The 19,399-nt window shown below is 42.4% G+C and overlaps 1 protein-coding gene across 4 annotated transcripts in view; it reads right to left on the bottom strand.

Moving 5' to 3' along the window:
- Window positions 1–17,538, bottom strand: part of LOC135526722 (glucocorticoid receptor-like) — a 62,792-nt gene extending 45,254 nt beyond the window's left edge. For all 4 annotated transcript variants that reach the window (XM_064955328.1, XM_064955329.1, XM_064955330.1 and 1 more), the window contains exons 1-2: window positions 17,503–17,538; window positions 14,787–15,763 (exon numbers count right to left, since the gene is read on the bottom strand). In XM_064955328.1, coding sequence (XP_064811400.1) covers window positions 14,787–15,631 — 845 coding nt within the window. In that variant the 5' untranslated portion in view covers window positions 15,632–15,763; window positions 17,503–17,538. The remainder of the gene's footprint in view (window positions 1–14,786; window positions 15,764–17,502) is intronic.
- Between the last annotated feature and the right edge of the window lie 1,861 nt (window positions 17,539–19,399).

Genomic DNA, 19,399 nt, shown 5'->3' with positions numbered 1-19,399 from the left:
CGTCTTTACTACAGATGTGCAGATCACCCTCATGACAGACAGAGGAACAGACCAAACCCCGAGGCCAAACTTACATAAAGGGTGCGTTCCAGACCGTCTTTACTTTAGCTGACCTCACAACACCTGACGAAGTAAATGTATCTCTGGAGGAGGTGGACCCACATGAAAATGATATTATCAATCTGCTGCGGATGCAATTAAGTTAACCTGGAACGCACCCACAGGGGGCCAGAAATGCCCAGTCCATCAGTGTCTGTTGTGCCTATGGTTCAGCAGTGTTGCGTGAGAAGACAGAGACAGAGAGAGAGAGAGCAAGACAGAGAGAGCGAGAGAGACAGAAAGAAACTGAGCTGCACTTCCTAACCTCCTGCCCAATGTATGACCATATTAGAGAGACATATTTCCCTCAGATTACACAGATCCACAAAGAATTTGAAAACAAATCCAATTTTGATAAACTCCCATATCTACTGGGTGAAATTCCACAGTGTGCCATCAGAGCAGCAAGATTTGTGACCTGTTGCCACGAGAAAAGGTCAACCAGTGAAGAACAAACACCGCTGTAAATACAAACCATATTTATGCTTATTTATTTTCCCTTTCGTACTTTAACCATTTGTACATTGTTAAAACACTGGATATATATATATAATATGACATTTGTAATTTCTTTATTGTTTTGAAACTTCTGTATGTGTAATGTTTACTGTTAATTTGTATTGTTTTTCACTTCATATATTATCTACCTCACTTGCTTTGGCAATGTTAACACATGTTTCCCATGCCAATAAAGCCATTGAATTGAAAGAGAAAGAGAAAGAGAGAGAGAGATACAGATAGAGAGAGAGATACAGATAGAGAGAGAGATACAGATAGAGAGCCAGATACAGATATATAGAGAGAGAGAGCCAGATACAGAGAGAGAGAGAGAGAGAGAGATACAGAGATACAGAGAGAGAGATACAGAGAGAGAGAGAGAGAGAGAGAGAGACAGATACAGATTTGTGACCTGTTGCCACGAGAAAAGGGCAACCCGTAGGAAGACATGGCTCTCAAGACAGGCTATGTGCTCACTGCCCACAAAATGAGGTAGAAACTGAGCTGCACTTCCTAACCACCTGCCCAATGTATGACCATATAAGAGAGACATACTGGGTGAAATTCCACAGTGTGCATCACAGCAGCAAGATATGTGACCTGTTGCCACGAGAAAAGGGCAACCAGTGAAGAACAAACACCATTGTAAATACAACCCTTATTTATGTTTATTTATTTTCCCTTGTGTACTTTAACCATTTGTACATGGTTACAACCCTATATATATATATATATATATATATATATATATATATATATATATATATAAATATAATATGACATTTGTAATGTCTTTATTATTTTGAAACTTCTGTATGTGTAATGTTTACTGTTAATTTGTATTGTTTATTTCACTTTTGTATGTTGTTATCTATCTCACTTGCTTTGGCAATGTTAACATGTTTCCCATGCCAATAAAGCCCCTTGAATTTAATTGACAGAGAGAGCCAGAGCCAAAGCCAGAGAGAGCCAGAGAGAGCCAGAGAGAGAGAGAGAGGGGGGAGCCAGAGAGAGAGAGAGAGACAGAGAGACAGAGAGACAGAGAGACAGAGAGACAGAGAGACAGAGAGAGAGAGAGAGAGAGAGAGAGAGAGAGCCAGAGAGAGAGAGAGAGAGCCAGAGAGAGCCAGAGAGAGAGCCAGAGAGAGAGCCAGAGAGAGAGCCAGAGAGAGAGCCAGAGAGAGAGCCAGAGAGAGAGCCAGAGAGAGAGCCAGAGAGAGAGCCAGGGAGAGAGCCAGAGAGAGAGAGAGAGCCAGAGAGAGAGAGAGAGCCAGAGAGAGAGAGAGAGCCAGAGAGAGAGAGAGAGCCAGAGAGAGAGCCAGAGAGAGAGCCAGAGAGAGAGCCAGAGAGAGAGCCAGAGAGAGAGCCAGAGAGAGAGCCAGAGAGAGAGCCAGGGAGAGAGCCAGGGAGAGAGCCAGGGAGAGAGCCAGGGAGAGAGCCAGGGAGAGAGCCAGGGAGAGAGCCAGGGAGAGAGCCAGGGAGAGAGAGAGAGAGCCAGAGAGAGAGAGAGCCAGACAGAGAGCAAGAGAGACAGAGGGCGTGAGACAGAGAGAGACATGACCTGGGGCCAAGCTTGGAGGGAGAGGGCTTCGGCTCAGCTAACGGCAAGCCGCTAAATGTCACACAGGTTGAGACACGTCACCGCAGGCAGACAGGCACACAAATGAAACCATACTCACCCCCACTCAGGAGAGGAACACAAACATACACGCGTGATTGGATCCATCCATCTGTCCCAAGTTCGAGCTGCTGTCACTCGGCTTGGGCGGTATACTACATACCGGGGTATTTGGAAATGGTCACGGGATGGTTTTTCAATACCTTCAAAGCTATTTCTTTGAAGTCTTTTTCAATAAATGCTAATGTTTCTAGCTACTTTGTAAGTAAATACCTGCTGTCAACTTGAGCAATACGTTAGGAGATAAATCAGATCGTGTTCTTCATTTCACCTGTCACATTATTTACATCATGAAGTGTACCGTAGTTCTCCAGAACAGCTGAGACAGTTGTCGTGAATTGACCTTAACATTAATCTGAAGACTAATTTAACTAATTAACTAAGTATTTTCAAATTGTTACCCAATTAAATTAAATACTGTAACAATTAACTAAATTAGGATCTGGGGCACCACAAGAGCGCTTATTTAAAAAGAGTTACCATCTCCCAAATTAACCTTTTAGAGGTTTGTTTTTACCCATAACATCTACAGTTGAAGTCGGAAGTTTACATACACCTTAGCCAAATACATTTGAACCTTAGCCAAATCAGTTTTTCACAATTCCTGACATTTAATCCTTGTAAAAATTCCCTGTTTTAGGTCAGTTAGGATCACAACTTTATTTTAAGAATGTGAAATTAGTATTTGGTAGCATTGCCTTTAACTTTTTTTTAAATTTGGGTCAAATGTTTTGGGTAGCCTTCCACAAGCTTCCCACAATAAGTTGGGTGAATTTCAAATCAAATCAAATTTATTTTGGCCCATTCCTCCTGACAGAGCTGGTGTAACCGAGTCAGGTTTGTAGGCCTCCTTGATTACACACACTTTTTCAGTTCTGCCCACAAATGTTCTATAGGATTGAGGTCAGGGCTTTGTGATGTCCACTCCAATACCTTGACTTTGTTGTCCTTAAGCCATTTTGCCACAACTTTGGAAGTATGCTTGGGGTCATTGTCCATTTGGAAGACCCATCTGCGACCAAGCTTTAACTTCCTGATGTCTTGAGATGTTGCTTAAAAATACTTTGAAGTGCACCAGTCCCTCCTGCAGCAAAGCACCCCCACTGTTTCCTCCATCACCTTCACAAGGTCCTTTGCTGTTGTTCGCATCTCCTTCCTGAGTGGTATGATGGCTGCGTGGTCCCATGGTGGTTATACCTGCGTACTAATGTTTGTACAGATGAACGTGGTACATTCAAGAGTTTGGAAATTGCTCCCAAGGATGAACCAGACTTGTGGAGGTCTACATTTTTTTTCCCAGAGGTCTTGACTGATTTCTTTTGATTTTCCCATGATGTCAAGCAGAGGCATCGAGTTTAAAGGTTTTGTTATTGACCAAATACTTATTATCCACCATAATTTTATAAAGCTAGGCTACAGGAAAGACAATAAACAGTAGCAGCAGAGTATGTGATGAATCAGAAGGTTGCAAAAAGGGTCAATGCAGATAGTCCGGGTAGCTATTGGTTAACTATTAACTCAACGAGCAGTGTTATTATGGCCTGGGGGTAGAAGCTGTTTAGGGTCCTGTTGGTTCCAGACTTGGTGCACTGGTACGGTGTCTGATTTGGGTGGCTGGGATCTTTATAAAAGGTAGGGGTGTGGATCAGAAAACCAGTCAGTATCTGGTGTGACCATTTGCCTCATGCAGCGTGACACATCTCCTTCGCATAACATTGATCAGGCTGTTGATTGTGGCTTGAGGAACGTTGTCCAATTCCTCTTCAATGGTTGTGTGAAGTTGCTGGATATTGGTGGGAACTGGAACACGCTGTCTTACACGTCGATCCAGAGCATCCCAAACATGCTCAATGGGTGACTTGGTGGGAACTGGAACACGCTGTCTTACACGTCGATCCAGAGCATCCCAAACATGCTCAATGGGTGACTTGGTGGGAACTGGAACACGCTGATGTACACGTCCATTGAGAGCATTCCACAGCCTACAGTAGCAGCCAATGTATGGTGTTCAATGTTGGCCTACATTCCATGAGACTTTGGAAGAAAAAAAACATGCAGGGCTTGACATGAACCTGTTTATCCACTTGTCCTTCAGACAAAGAGGTGACGGAAAATGTTGTTCTTGATGAAAAAAATACCACTTCACAAAATAAAATGCACCATTATTCCCATTCCATTATTACAGAGAATCAGACAAATTATGCTACCCTCTGCCTATTGGCTACTTAACTTATTCAAGACAGTCTCAAAATACAACACTGCCCCTTTAAGACATAAACCAGCTTTTTACCTGACTCGCTTGTCAAAGATGTCTAGAAATGCACATTTTGTGCTCTTGTAGGAAGCAACCACTGCCCCATCGCTGACTAGAAATTAACTATAACTGGGAAAATAACACGCTAACTAGCAAAAGATATGAACAAAACGTGGCAACATGCAATTCTCGCTTTGATCTCAAAACAAGTGCATCTTCTCATGACCGCTCATGCTGTAAACACAGTCCAGTTCAATGTGAATGGCACAGATCCATGTATGGCAATGGTCTATTTACATATTGGCCTACTGCAGCTCTGGTTGGTTATGGCGCACCGGTCTGTATAGAGTACAGGCCTGAGTCGTGCCTGCCAGCACAATAAAATCATACTCTGCATTCTCCATACAACAAAATATTTTTGCATAGTTTTCATACTAAGTCTTGTTTGTTTTGTTTCGATATGTTGCATTGAAAGTAGCTAATATTACAATAAGAATACCCACAGTAAAGGGAAACGTTGATTATGTTAATTAAAGGGGGAGACCATAGAAAGTTTTTGTGAAGAATCAACAACAAGTGGGACACAATCATGAAGTGGAACGACATTTATTGGATATTTCAAACTTTTTTAACAAATCAAAAACTGAAAAATTGGGCGTGCAAAATTATTCAGCCCCTTTACTTTCAGTGCAGCAAACTCTCTCCAGAAGTTCAGTGAGGATCTCTGAATGATCCAATGTTGACCTAAATGACTAATGATGATAAATACAATCCACCTGTGTGTAATCAAGTCTCCGTATAAATGCACCTGCACTGTGATAGTCTCAGAGGTCCGTTAAAAGCGCAGAGAGCATCATGAAGAACAAGGAACACACCAGGCAGGTCCGAGATACTGTTGTGAAAAGTTTAAAGCCGGATTTGGATACAAAAAGATTTCCCAAGCTTTAAACATCCCAAGGAGCACTGTGCAAGCGATAATATTGAAATGGAATGAGTATCAGACCACTGCAAATCTACCAAGACCTGGCCGTCCCTCTAAACTTTCAGCTCATACAAGGAGAAGACTGATCAGAGATGCAGCCAAGAGGCCCATGATCACTCTGGATGAACTGCAGAGATCTAGAGCTGAGGTGGGAGACTCTGTCCATAGGACAACAATCAGTCGTACATTGCACAAATCTGGCCTTTATGGAAGAGTGGCAAGAAGAAAGCCATTTCTTAAAGATATCCATAAAAAGTGTTGTTTAAAGTTTGCCACAAGCCACCTGGGAGACACACCAAACATGTGGAAGAAGGTGCTCTGGTCAGATGAAACCAAAATTGAACTTTTTGGCAACAATGCAAAACGTTATGTTTGGCGTAAAAGCAACACAGCTCATCACTCTGACCACACCATACCCACTGTCAAACATGGTGGTGGCAGCATCATGGTTTGGGCCTGCTTTTCTTCAGCAGGGACAGGGAAGATGGTTAAAATTGATTGAAAGATGGATGGAGCCAAATACAGGACCATTCTGGAAGAAAACCTGATGGAGTCTGCAAAAGACCTGAGACTGGGACGGAGATTTGTCTTCCAACAAGACAATGATCCAAAACATAAAGCAAAATCTACAATGGAATGGTTCAAAAATAAACATATCCAGGTGTTAGAATGGCCAAGTCAAAGTCCAGACCTGAATCCAATCGAGAATCTGTGGAATGAACTGAAAACTGCTGTTCACAAATGCTCTCCATCCAACCTCACTGAGCTCGAGCTGTTTTGCAAGGAGGAATGGGAAATAATTTCAGTCTCTCGATGTGCAAAACTGATAGAGACATACCCCAAGCGACTTACAGCTGTAATCGCAGCAAAAGGTGGCGCTACAAAGTATTAACTTAAGGGGGCTGAATAATTTTGCACGCCCAATTTTTCAGTTTTTGATTTGTTAAAAAAGTTTGAAATATCCAATAAATGTCGTTCCACTTCATGATTGTGTCCCACTTGTTGTTGATTCTTCACAAAAAAACAGTTTTATATCTTTATGTTTGAAGCCTGAAATGTGGCAAAAGGTTGCAAAGTTCAAGGGGGCCCGAATACTTTCGCAAGGCACTGTACTAACGAGTCTACACTTGTATAGCTGTATATACTAACTAGTCTACAAACTAGTCTATACTAGTATAGCTGTATACTAACTAGTCTACAAACTTGTCTATACTAGTGTAGCTGTATATACTAACTAGTCTACAAACTAGTCTACACCAGTATAGCTGTATATACTAACGAGTCTACACTAGTATAGCTGTATATACTAACTAGTCTACACTAGTATAGCTGTACATACTAACTAGTCTATAAGACTCCTGAACAGGTAATCAAATGGCTACCTGAACTATTTGCATTGTGTGCCTCCCCCAACCCTTCTTTTACGCTATTGCTACTCTCTGTTTATCATATATGCATAGTCACTTTCACTATACATTCATGTACATACTACCTCAATTGGGTCGACCAATCAGTGTTCCCGCACATTGGCTAACCGGGCTATCTGCATTGTGTCCCGCCACCCACCACCCCCTCTTTTATGCTGCTGCTACTCTGTTCATCATATATGCATAGTCACTTTAACCATATCTACATACTACCTCAATCAGCCTGACTACCCGGCTACTGTATATAGCCCCTCTACTGTATATAGCCCCTCTACTGTATATAGCCCCTCTCCTGTATATAGCCCCTCTCCTGTACATAGCCCCTCTACTGTACATAGCCCCTCTACTGTACATAGCCCCTCTACTGTACATAGCCCCTCTACTGTACATAGCCCCTCTACTGTACATAGCCCCTCTACTGTACATAGCCCCTCTACTGTACATAGCCCCTCTACTGTACATAGCCCCTCTACTGTACATAGCCCCTCTCCTGTACATAGCCTCTCTACTGTACATAGTCTCTCTACTGTACATAGTCTAGCTACTGTACATAGCCCCTCTACTGTACATAGCCCCTCTACTGTACATAGCCCCTCTACTGTACATAGCCCCTCTACTGTACATAGCCCCTCTACTGTACATAGCCCCTCTACTGTACATAGCCCCTCTACTGTATATACTGTATATAACCTCTCTACTGTACATAGCCCCTCTACTGTACATAGCGTCTCTACTGTACATAGTCTAGCTACTGTACATAGCCTGGCTACTGTATATAGCCCCTCTACTGTACATAGCCTCTCTACTGTACATAGTCTAGCTACTGTACATAGCCCCTCTACTGTATATAGCCCCTCTACTGTACATAGCCCCTCTACTGTACATAGCCCCTCTACTGTACATAGCCCCTCTACTGTACATAGCCCCTCTACTGTACATAGCCCCTCTACTGTACATACTGTATATAACCTCTCTACTGTACATAACCCCTCTACTGTACATAGTCTAGCTACTGTACATAGCCTGGCTACTGTATATAGCCCGGCTACTGTACATAGCCCCTCTACTGTATATACTGTACATAGCCTCTCTACTGTACATAGCCCCTCTACTGTACATAGCCCCTCTACTGTACATAGCCCCTCTACTGTACATAGCCCCTCTACTGTACATAGCCCCTCTACTGTACATAGCCCCTCTACTGTACATACTGTATATAACCCCTCTACTGTATATAACCCCTCTACTGTATATAACCCCTCTACTGTATATAACCCCTCTACTGTATATAACCCCTCTACTGTATATAGCCTCTACTGTACATAGCCTCTACTGTACATAGCCTCTACTGTATATACTGTACATAGCCCCTCTACTGTACATAGCCCCTCTACTGTACATAGCCCCTCTACTGTACATAGCCCCTCTACTGTACATAGCCCCTCTACTGTACATAGCCCCTCTACTGTACATACTGAATATAACTTCTCTACTGTACATAGCCTCTCTACTGTACATAGCCTCTCTACTGTACATAGCCTCTCTACTGTACATAGCCTCTCTACTGTACATAGCCTCTCTACTGTATATACTGTATGTAGCCCCTCTACTCTATGTAGCCCCTCTACTCTATGTAGCCCCTCTACTCTATGTAGCCCCTCTACTCTATGTAGCCCCTCTACTCTATGTAGCCCCTCTACTCTATGTAGCCCCTCTACTCTATGTAGCCCCTCTACTCTATGTAGCCTGTCTTTTTACTGTTGTTTATTTCTTTACTTACCTATTGTTCACTTAATACCTTTTTTGCACTATTGGTTAGAGCCTGGAAGTAAGCATTTCACTGTTGTATTCGGCGCACGTGACAAAAAAACGTATAGCTCTCTACACTAACTAGTCTACACTAGTATAGCTCTCTCCATTAACTATTCTACACCAGTATAGCTCTCTACACTAACTAGTCTCCACCAGTATAGCTCTCTACACTAACTATTCTACACCAGTATAGCTCTCTACACTAACTAGTCTCCACCAGTATAGCTCTCTACACTAACTAGTCTCCACTAGTATAGCTCTCTACACTAACTAGTCTCCACTAGTATAGCTCTCTACACTAACTAGTCTCCACTAGTATAGCTCTCTACACTAACTAGTCTCCACTAGTATAGCTCTCTACACTAACTAGTCTCCACTAGTATAGCTCTCTACACTAACTAGTCTCCACTAGTATAGATCTCTACACTAACTAGTCTATACTAGTATAGCTCTATACACTAACTAGTCTATGCTAGTATAGCCCTATACACTAACTAGTCTATGCTAGTATAGCTCTCTATACTAACTAGTCTATGCTAGTATAACTCTATACACTAACTAGTCTATTCTAGTACAGCTCTCTACATTAACTAGTCTATTCGAGTACAGCTCTCTACATTAACTAGTCTATACTAGTAAAGCTCTCTACACCAACTAGTCTATACTAGTAAAGCTCTCTACACCAACTAGTCTATACTAGTATAGCTCTATACACCAACTAGTCTATAATAGTATAGCTCTATATACTAACTAGTCAATACTAGTATAGCCCTATACACTAACTAGTCTATGCTAGTATAGCCCTATACACTAACTAGTCTATGCTTGTATAGCTCTCTATACTAACTAGTCAATTCTAGTATAGCTCTCTACACTAACTAGCCTATACTAGTATAGCGCTCTACATTAACTAGTCTATACTGGTATAGCTCTATATACTAACTAGTCTATACTGGTATAGCTCTATATACTAACTAGTCTATACTGGTATAGCTCTATATACTAACTAGTCTATACTGGTATAGCTCTATACAATAACGAGTCTATACTAGTATAGCTCTATATACTACCAGTCTACACTAGTATAGCTCTCTACACTAACTAGTCTACACTAGTATAGCTCTCTACACTAACTAGTCTATACTAGTAAAGCTCTATACACTAACTAATCTATGCTAGTATAGCCCTATACACTAACTAGTCTATGCTAGTATAGCTCTCTATACTAACTAGTCTATGCTAGTATAGCTCTATACACTAACTAGTCTATTCTAGTACAGCTCTCTACATTAACTAGTCTATTCGAGTACAGCTCTCTACATTAACTAGTCTATACTAGTAAAGCTCTCTACACCAACTAGTCTATACTAGTAAAGCTCTCTACACCAACTAGTCTATACTAGTATAGCTCTATACACCAACTAGTCTATACTAGTATAGCTCTATACACTAACTAGTCTATACTAGTATAGCGTTATATACTAACTAGTCAATACTAGTATAGCCCTATACACTAACTAGTCTATGCTCGTATAGCTCTCTATACTAACTAGTCTATTCTAGTATAGCTCTATACACTAACTAGCCTATACTAGTATAGCGCTCTACATTAACTAGTCTATACTGGTATAGCTCTATACACTAACTAGCCTATACTAGTATAGCGCTCTACATTAACTAGTCTATATTGGTATAGCTCTATATACTAACTAGTCTATACTGGTATAGCTCTATATACTAACTAGTCTATACTGGTATAGCTCTATATACTAACTAGTCTATACTGGTATAGCTCTATATACTAACTAGTCTACACTAGTATAGCTCTCGACACTAACTAGTCTACACTAGTATAGCTCTCGACACTAACTAGTCTACACTAGTATAGCTCTCGACACTAACTAGTCTACACTAGTATAGCTCTCTAACTAGTCTTCACTAGTATAGCTGTATATACTAACTAGTCTATACTAGTATAGCTTTATGTACTAACTCGTCTATACTAGTATAGCTCCATATACTAACTAGTCTATACTAGTATAGCTCCCTATACTAGTGTAGCTCTATATACTAAATAGTCTATACTAGTATAGCTCCCTATACTAACTAGTCTATACTAGTATAGCTCTCGACACTAACTAGTCTACACTAGTATAGCTCTCTACACTAACTAGTCTACACTAGTATAGCTCTCTACACTAACTAGTCTACGCTCGTATAGCCCTATTCACTAACTAGTCTATGCTAGTATAGCTCTATACACTAACTAGTCTATGCTCGTATAGCTCTCTATACTAACTAGTCTACTCTAGTATAGCTCTCTACACTAACTAGTCTACACTAGTATAGCCCTCTACACTAACTAGTCTACACTAGTATAGCTCTCTACACTAACTAGTTTACACTAGTATAGCTCTCTACACTAACTAGTCTATACTAATATAGCTGTATACACTAACTAGTCTATACTAGTATAGATGTATATACTAACTAGTCTATACTAGTATAGATGTATATACTAACTAGTCTATACTAGTATAGCTGTATATACTAACTAGTCTATACTAGTATAGCTGTATATACTAACTAGTCTATACTAGTATAGCTGTATATACTAACTAGTCTATACTAGTATAGCTGTATGTACTAACTTGTCTATACTAGTATAGCTGTATATACTAACTAGTCTATACTAGTATAGCTCCATATACTAACTAGTCTATACTAGTATAGCTCCCTATACTAGTGTAGCTCTATATACTAAATAGTCTATACTAGTATAGCTCCATATACTAACTAGTCTATACTAGTATAGCTCTATATACTAACTAGTCTATACTAGTATAGCTCCATATATTAACTAGTCTATACTAGTATAGCTGTATATACTAACTAGTCTATACTAGTATAGCTGTATGTACTAACTCGTCTATACTAGTATAGCTCCATATACTAACTAGTCTATACTAGTATAGCTCTCTACACTAACTAGTCTATACTAGTATAGCTCCATATACTAACTAGTCTATACTAGTATAGCTCTATATACTAACTAGTCTATACTAGTATAGCTCCCTATACTAACTAGTCTATACTAGTATAGCTCCATATACTAACTAGTCTATACATTTACATTTAAGTCATTTAGCAGACGCTCTTATCCAGAGCGACTTACAAATTGGTGAATTCACCTTCTGACATCCAGTGGAACAGCCACTTTACAATAGTGCATCTAAATCATTTAAGGGGGGGGGGTGAGAAGGATTACTTTATCCTATCCTAGGGTATTCCTTAAAGAGGTGGGGTTGCAGGTGTCTCCGGAAGGTGGTGATTGACTCCGCTGTCCTGGCGTCGTGAGGGAGTTTGTTCCACCATTGGGGGGCCAGAGCAGCGAACAGTTTTGACTGGGCTGAGCGGGAACTGTACTTCCTCAGTGGTAGGGAGGCGAGCAGGCCAGAGGTGGATGAACGCAGTGCCCTTGTTTGGGTGTAGGGCCTGATCAGAGCCTGTGATTTTATTTAAAAAACTATAATGCAAGGATCTTGTCTGGTGCTTTAAGCGCACTGTTTGATGAAATAATTGAGGCGGACCTGAAGAGGGCGCTAGAACGTATGTTCTTTTCAATACCATTCATCTCTACGCCATCTGTCTGCAACGAACTTCAACCATTTTAATCAACTGGGTTCGGCCTGAAGCCCATGCTGGTAAAATATTTAATATAGAGACTATTCTAGGCCCTCTTTCCTGTACCAGTGAGCTCCACGGGAACCAGGTTCCAGCAACAGAGAGAGACTAAGCTATAGTTTGTTTTTTTCACCTTTATTTAACCAGGTAGGGCCTGGCCACGATAAAGCAAAGCAGTGCGACACAAACGAAACAGAGTTACACATGGGATAAACAAACTAACAGTCAATAACACAATAGAAAAATCTATATAGTGTGTGCAAATGTAGTAAGATTAGTGAGTTAAGGTAATAAATAGGCCATAGTGGCGAAATAATTACAATTTAGCAATTAAATACTTGAGTGATATGTGCAGAAGATGAATGTGCAAGTAGAGATACTGGGGTGCAAAGGAGCAAAAAAATAACATGGGGATGAGGTAGTTAGGTGGGCTATTTACAGATGGGCTGTGTAGCGAGTTCCAGCAGCAGAGAAAGACTAGCTAGTGGGAGGAGTCAGGGTTGGAAGAGAGCAAATAAGGAACTAGCTGTAGTCCACAGGGTGGAGCAGAGGGACTTGCTATAGACATAATGCGGGGGAGTGGGAGTAGGAGTGGGAGGGGGAATCAGGATTGGAAGAGAAGCACTTTCGAGCTGTTGTCACAAGACAAATTCTGATTGCATCTGAAACGGTCATTGTCGTCGTGACATTGCATCTGAAACGGTCGTCGTCGTGACATTGCATCTGAAACGGTCGTCGTCGTGACATGCATGACATTTGAAACGGTCGTCGTGACAGGCATGACATTTGAAACGGTCGTCGTGACAGGCATGACATTTGAAAACAGAATTTGCGTCAGTAAGATCCCACGTGGAGAATACAGCCATTTAAATACATAAGAGATAAAAATGTTTACATTCCTCTTCTCCTTTCCTCCCTCCCTCGCATGCAGAAGTTCTGCTTATGCTCTCCCTTGTCATTTCCATTGGCAACAGTCAGCCTGGGCGAACTAGAAAATTGAAGCATCCCGGATAGCGGAACAAAGTGGGAAAGAGACGCGACAAGCTGTGCACTAACAGCCGTGACAATCCCTGTTTAGCCCTGCAGTAAAGCCCACGACATACCTAGGATTAGCAATCCCGCCCAACACACTAATGATTCATCCGAAATGTTGTGCCATGCAAATCCACTGTGGCCCCACGAAGATGTGCAAAAGTACGGAGCTGCCATCCTGCATATACACACAGGGCATTCAGAAAGTACGGAGCTGCCATCCTGCATATATACACACAGGGCATTCATAAAGTATGGAGGTGCCATCCTGCATATATACACACAGGGCATTCAGAAAGTACGGAGCTGCCATCCTGCATATATACACACAGGGCATTCAGAAAGTACTATACTAGTATAGCTGTATATACTAACTAGTCTATACTAGTATAGCTGTATGTACTAACTCGTCTATACTAGTATAGCTCCATATACTAACTAGTCTATACTAGTGTAGCTCTATATACTAAATAGTCTATACTAGTATAGCTCCCTATACTAACTAGTCTATACTAGTATAGCTCTATATACTAACTAGTCTATACTAGTATAGCTGTAGCTGTAATTTAGAAAACAGAGAGTTGGCAGACAAAGCACTGTGTTGTAGAACAGGTCCGTAGATGTTGTGACAATGACATGTCTCTGAGGTTAAAGTGGAATTCCCCGAGCCAGGCCTATATAGAACAGATTGTTGCCTCTATTCCCCAGAGCTCTGTAGGGCAGTGGTCTACTGTTCCGGAACTATATGTGTGTCCCAAATAGCTCTCTATTGCCTATATAGTGCGTTACTTTACTTTTGACCAGAACCTAAAAACTCTGGAATAGGGTGCCATTTGGGACCGCACAACCTGTGAGGTATGGTAATTGTTTAGCAAACATTTCTAAAGACGCCTGAAGTAAGACACCATTATGGTATCAGAGAACACATGACCTACTTCCTACTATCCTAGTTGGTGAAAGGGGCTACACTATTAGTCTGTGATATTTCACTCCCCTGCACAGTTGACACAAAGTGATTTAAGGCATGTCGATACAAGCAAGAGCAGAAAAATAAAATCAAGATTAAAAAAAAAGTTTAAACACTAGGATAATCTCCAACCCTTTTCAATTCAGTTTCAAACTAACCAACTAACTGGACCGAGTTGCCTTTACATGTTTACAAACCAAGAGCCCTGCTGGCAGTCCTATTCCACAGTTTTCTACATTGCAATATGACACCAGCCTCACCCTCTCACTGCAGCAGACTGGCCATACCACCACCACCAGACCAACTACAGGACTGTTCTCTATTAGCCACATTCCTTCAGTTCTTCTCCTTACCTGACATAGCTGCTGGAGAAAGCGGAGGTAGGGCTGGAGAGGCCTTGCATTCCAGAAGCTCCATCCCCATAGCTAATGTTGTTCCAGGCCTCTCCTACTGTCACCAGTGGAGGATACAGGCTGAACACCGAGGGCTTCTGATCCTTCTGCTGAGAAGCTCCACTGGTAGTGGAAGCCAAGGGGGTGTTGATGCTGCTGTTGCCTCCAAAGTGGTAGCTCTGTCCTCCAGAGGTGCTCACCCCACAGATGGAGATGGGGCTGGGGCTGGCGCTGGACAGCTCGGAGGGGGAGGAGGAAGTGGAGCCACCGGTACTACCACTCATCTGGCAGGAGTAGCTACGAATGGCCGACGTCTTCTCCCGTTTGATCACCCCTGGAGTACACAGCTGGATGAAGCCAGATTCCTTCTCCATCTTCACCACGGGAAAGGTGGCAGTGGTTGTCATAGAGGTGCTGGAGTTGGACTCATCCTGACATGCTAGTAGACTGCTACCATTCAATGTGGTGGTGTTGGAACCGCTAAAACTACCACTATTGGTCGTAGTAGCAGCTGGCTTGAAGGTGGAGTTGGAGACCCCACGATCCTGGCTCTCATCCCCCAGCAGAGTGTCATCAGCCAGGGAGGAGAGGAAGGCGTCGTCCCCTACGTAAAAGTCTGAGGGGGAGCCTGTCAACTCAAAGTCCTGGAGGAGATCCAGGGTGTTGTCGCTGAACAGTTTCTGGTCTTTTCCAATGTAGCCTTCCTGGTCCATATCCATAGGGTTCTGGTCCCGGGAGAAGGCGGTCTCCGTCCTCATGGACATGGGGAACAGGTTGGGGTCTGAGTCCCCGATTAGGGAGTCCATGCTGTGTGTGGAGCGGTGGAAGTCAGCGATGCTGTTTTCCAGGCAGGAGTAGGTCTCCACGAGGGTGAAGAGTCAGATTCTCAGGAACATGTAGGTCTGCTGGGTCTGGGCTCTCTGGTCCTTTGTACAAACCTAAGATTAGATAAGAAGAAATACTGTTTTAATATCAGATGGGAACTGTAGAGGGGGAAAAAAAGGAAAGAAGATTTGTCAAGTTAGTTCCTGAATTTACATCTCAATAGTTAATAATAGTTCTCTATGAGAGAAAAATCCTGCATTACTGAACTGGAATGGCATTGACCCTTTCCTAAATTGTATTTGTCTCATGGTTCGTACACAACAGTGAAATGCTGTTTTCTACGAAGTGAAACACTTACTTACGGGTCCTTTTCCAACAACGCAGAGTTAAAGAGAAGATTTAAAAAATATATATTGAAATGGTGAAACGAGGAATAAATACAGTGAATAACGAATAAAAATAATGAGAAAATAACATGGCTATATACAGGAAGTAGAAAATAACATGGCTATATTCAGGGAGTAGAAAATACCATGGCTATATACAGGAAGTAGAAAATAACATGGCTATATACAGGAAGTAGAAAATAACATGGTTAAACACAGGGAGTAGAAAATAACATGGCTATATACAGGGAGTAGAAAATAACATGGCTATATACAGGAAGTAGAAAATAACATGGCTATATACAGGAAGTAGACAAAGACACATAATATAGAGTTGGCTGGGTTTTCTGTGTATCGGCAGGACAGAACAGCTACGTCTGGTAAGACGAGCAGTGGGGTCTGTGACCATTTGTCAATAACAGCTGGTGCACAATGTCAAATATTAAAGAAGTCTCGAGGTCGTCCTCGTCTGAAGTAGAGTATCTCATGATAAGCTGTAGGCCACAAAATCTATCAAGAGTTTATCTATATTTTTCATAGCCGTTTATTTACCACCACAAACCGATTCTGGCACAAAGACCACACTCAAAAAGCTGTATAAGGCCATGAGCAAACAAGAACATGCTCATCCATAAAGCAGCGCTCCTAGTGGCCGGAGACTTTAATGCAGGCAAACTTAAATCTGTTTTACCGCATTTCTACCAGCATGTCACATGTGCAACCAGAGGAAAACCTACTCCAGACCACCTTTACTCCACACACAGAGACACATACAAAGCTCTCCCTCACCCTCCATTTGGTAAATCTGACCATAATTCTATCCTCCTGATCCCTGCTTAAAATCAAAAAACTGAAGCAGGAAGTACCAGTGACTCGATCAATACGGAAGTGGTCTGATGATGCGGATGCTACACTACAGGACTGTTTTGCTAGCACAGACTGGAATATGTTCGGGGATTCACCCAGTGGCATCGAGGAGTATACCACCTCAGTCACCGGCTTCATCAATAAGTGTATCGATGACATCATCCCCACAGTGACCGTACGTACATATCCCAACCAGAAGCCACAGATAAAAGACAACAAAAAAGACAGCACCGAGCTAAAGGCTAGAGCTGCCGCTTTCAAGGAGCGGGATAACTAATCGGGACGCTTATAAGAAATCCCATTATGCCCTCAGACGAACCATCAAACAGGCAAAGCGTCAATACAGGATTAAGATTAAATCCTACTACACCGGCTCTGATGCTCGTCGGATGTGGCAGGGCTTGCAAACTATTACGGACTACAGAGGGAAACCCAGCCATGGGGGGGGGGGGGTAGAGTCCAGAGTGTGTGGGTAGAGTCCAGAGTGTGTGGGTAGAGACCAAAGTGTGTGGGTAGAGACCAGAGTGTGTGGGTAGAGACCAGAGTGTGTGGGTAGAGACCAGAGTGTGTGGGTAGAGACCAGAGTGTGTGGGCAGTACCTTTGTGGCGGGAGGCTCTGGGTATTCCAGGTAGAGACCAGAGTGTGTGGGTAGAGACCAGAGTGTGTGGGTAGAGACCAGAGTGTGTGGGTAGAGACCAGAGTGTGTGGGTAGAGACCAGAGTGTGTGGGTAGAGACCAGAGTGTGTGGGCAGTACCTTTGTGGCGGGAGGCTCTGGGTATTCCAGGTAGAGGCCCACGGAGCGGTGGTGGTGACAGAGGCCGAGGTGAGGTCTGTTACTGGTTCCGCTGGGCACGTCACCTGGTTGCATCAGTTGGCTGGATCGAAGGAACAAGGCGCGATGGTGGTTGCCAAGGCAACGGACATGTTGGGAGAGTAGGTGAGAAGGGTTCCCTCTGAGGGGTTTTCTGTCAGACGGCGCCTAACTCTGCTGTTGTTTTTGTTACTCCTGCTCTTCACTCCTCCTTGACCCATCTTACAATCCTGGGTAGAGAGGGGAAAGGGAGTGGATAATGTCATTAGCATGGATTCTAGGGTGTATTCATTGTCTCGAAATGTAAACCGTTTACCATTTTAAGTACCTGACGGAAGCTAACAGAACAAAGCAGGGAGGGACCTACCTGAATTTGTCCAAAATGGTTCATTACAAAACATTTTGCAACAGAATCGGCATAATGAATATACCCCTGGTGAGGCACTAGATTGGTGTCTGCCACATGTAGGCTAATATAAACCTGCATGGACATGTACCAAATAGACTGCCTGAGTGTATAGACACAAACATACTACACACGTGGCAAGTTAGACCTAGTAGCTGTATCTAAAACATTTTCCCAACTATTATGTTCTCAATTAATAATAGATAGCTACTTTTAAATGGGGTTGCTGAGTGGCACAGTGGTCTAAGGCATTGTATCTCAGTGCAATCCCTGGTTTGAATCAGTTGGGTGGCGCACAACTGGCCCAGCGTCGTCCGGGTCTGGCCCGGGGTAAGCAGTCATTGTAAATAAGAATCTGTTCTTAACTGACTCTCCTAGTTAAATAAAGGTTCAATAAATAAATACTGAATTCTCCAAAGGTGCCCCCCCTGCTGCTGGGGCGCGCATTTTGTTATTAGATATTAGCTAGTTAACGTTAAGTGGCTAACTATTCCCTTCCTTGACATCATTATTTGAAAACAACAACAAAAAGTTATTATTGAATGCCATATTTATTGAAATAAGTGTTTATGCAACCTAACTAATTAACCAGCGTGTTCTTCTATTTTGTAACAGCGAGCCAAGTAACTTCGCTCCCGTTAAATTAGTTAGCAAACGTTCGCGCCTGTAAATGCGCCTCCCCCCAAACATCTCGTTGAGTGACATGTTGAGCTGGCTAGTAGCTAACAATTCATATCTAGTTATTAATTCCAAATGAATGTATGGCACATTGTATTACTTAAAAAAATCTATTTCATCCCTAAATCTAAAGCGTTTGCCTACCCCTCAGGCGTTTGGTAGCTGGATGTGACTCCATGCATCGTCTGACATTGTTGTTCTTGTTTTGGTGTTATTTTGCTCGCAAATGGGCCAGAAACACGAAAACATCTGATTGCGTTCTCCTTGCGAATCGTAGCAGGACACGAATAAGCAAGTCATTAATCGGATCATCCAATCTAATGTGTTAGGTATAAAAGTGCACCCGAAAATCACGGAATTAGCTGTGTCGTTCACAGCCAAAAATGAAAGTAACAGCTAACCTCTAGGAAAAAACACACAAAATGGAGATCTCACTGTTTACAACACGCAGTGCAACCTGTTGGCGAAGACGAGGTATTGCAACTTGTGTATCACTTATAGTAGCTATGGACAGCCAGAGGTCATCATTGGCCAACGATAGCCTTCTTCTTCTATGGTATATTGCCGATCACACAATTGGATGTGCATCCCGCCGCCAA

Source organism: Oncorhynchus masou, chromosome 32 (genome assembly GCF_036934945.1).
Source record: "Oncorhynchus masou masou isolate Uvic2021 chromosome 32, UVic_Omas_1.1, whole genome shotgun sequence".
Taxonomy (NCBI): Eukaryota; Metazoa; Chordata; class Actinopteri; order Salmoniformes; family Salmonidae; genus Oncorhynchus; species Oncorhynchus masou.
This window is presented reverse-complemented; position numbering and strand designations above follow the sequence as displayed.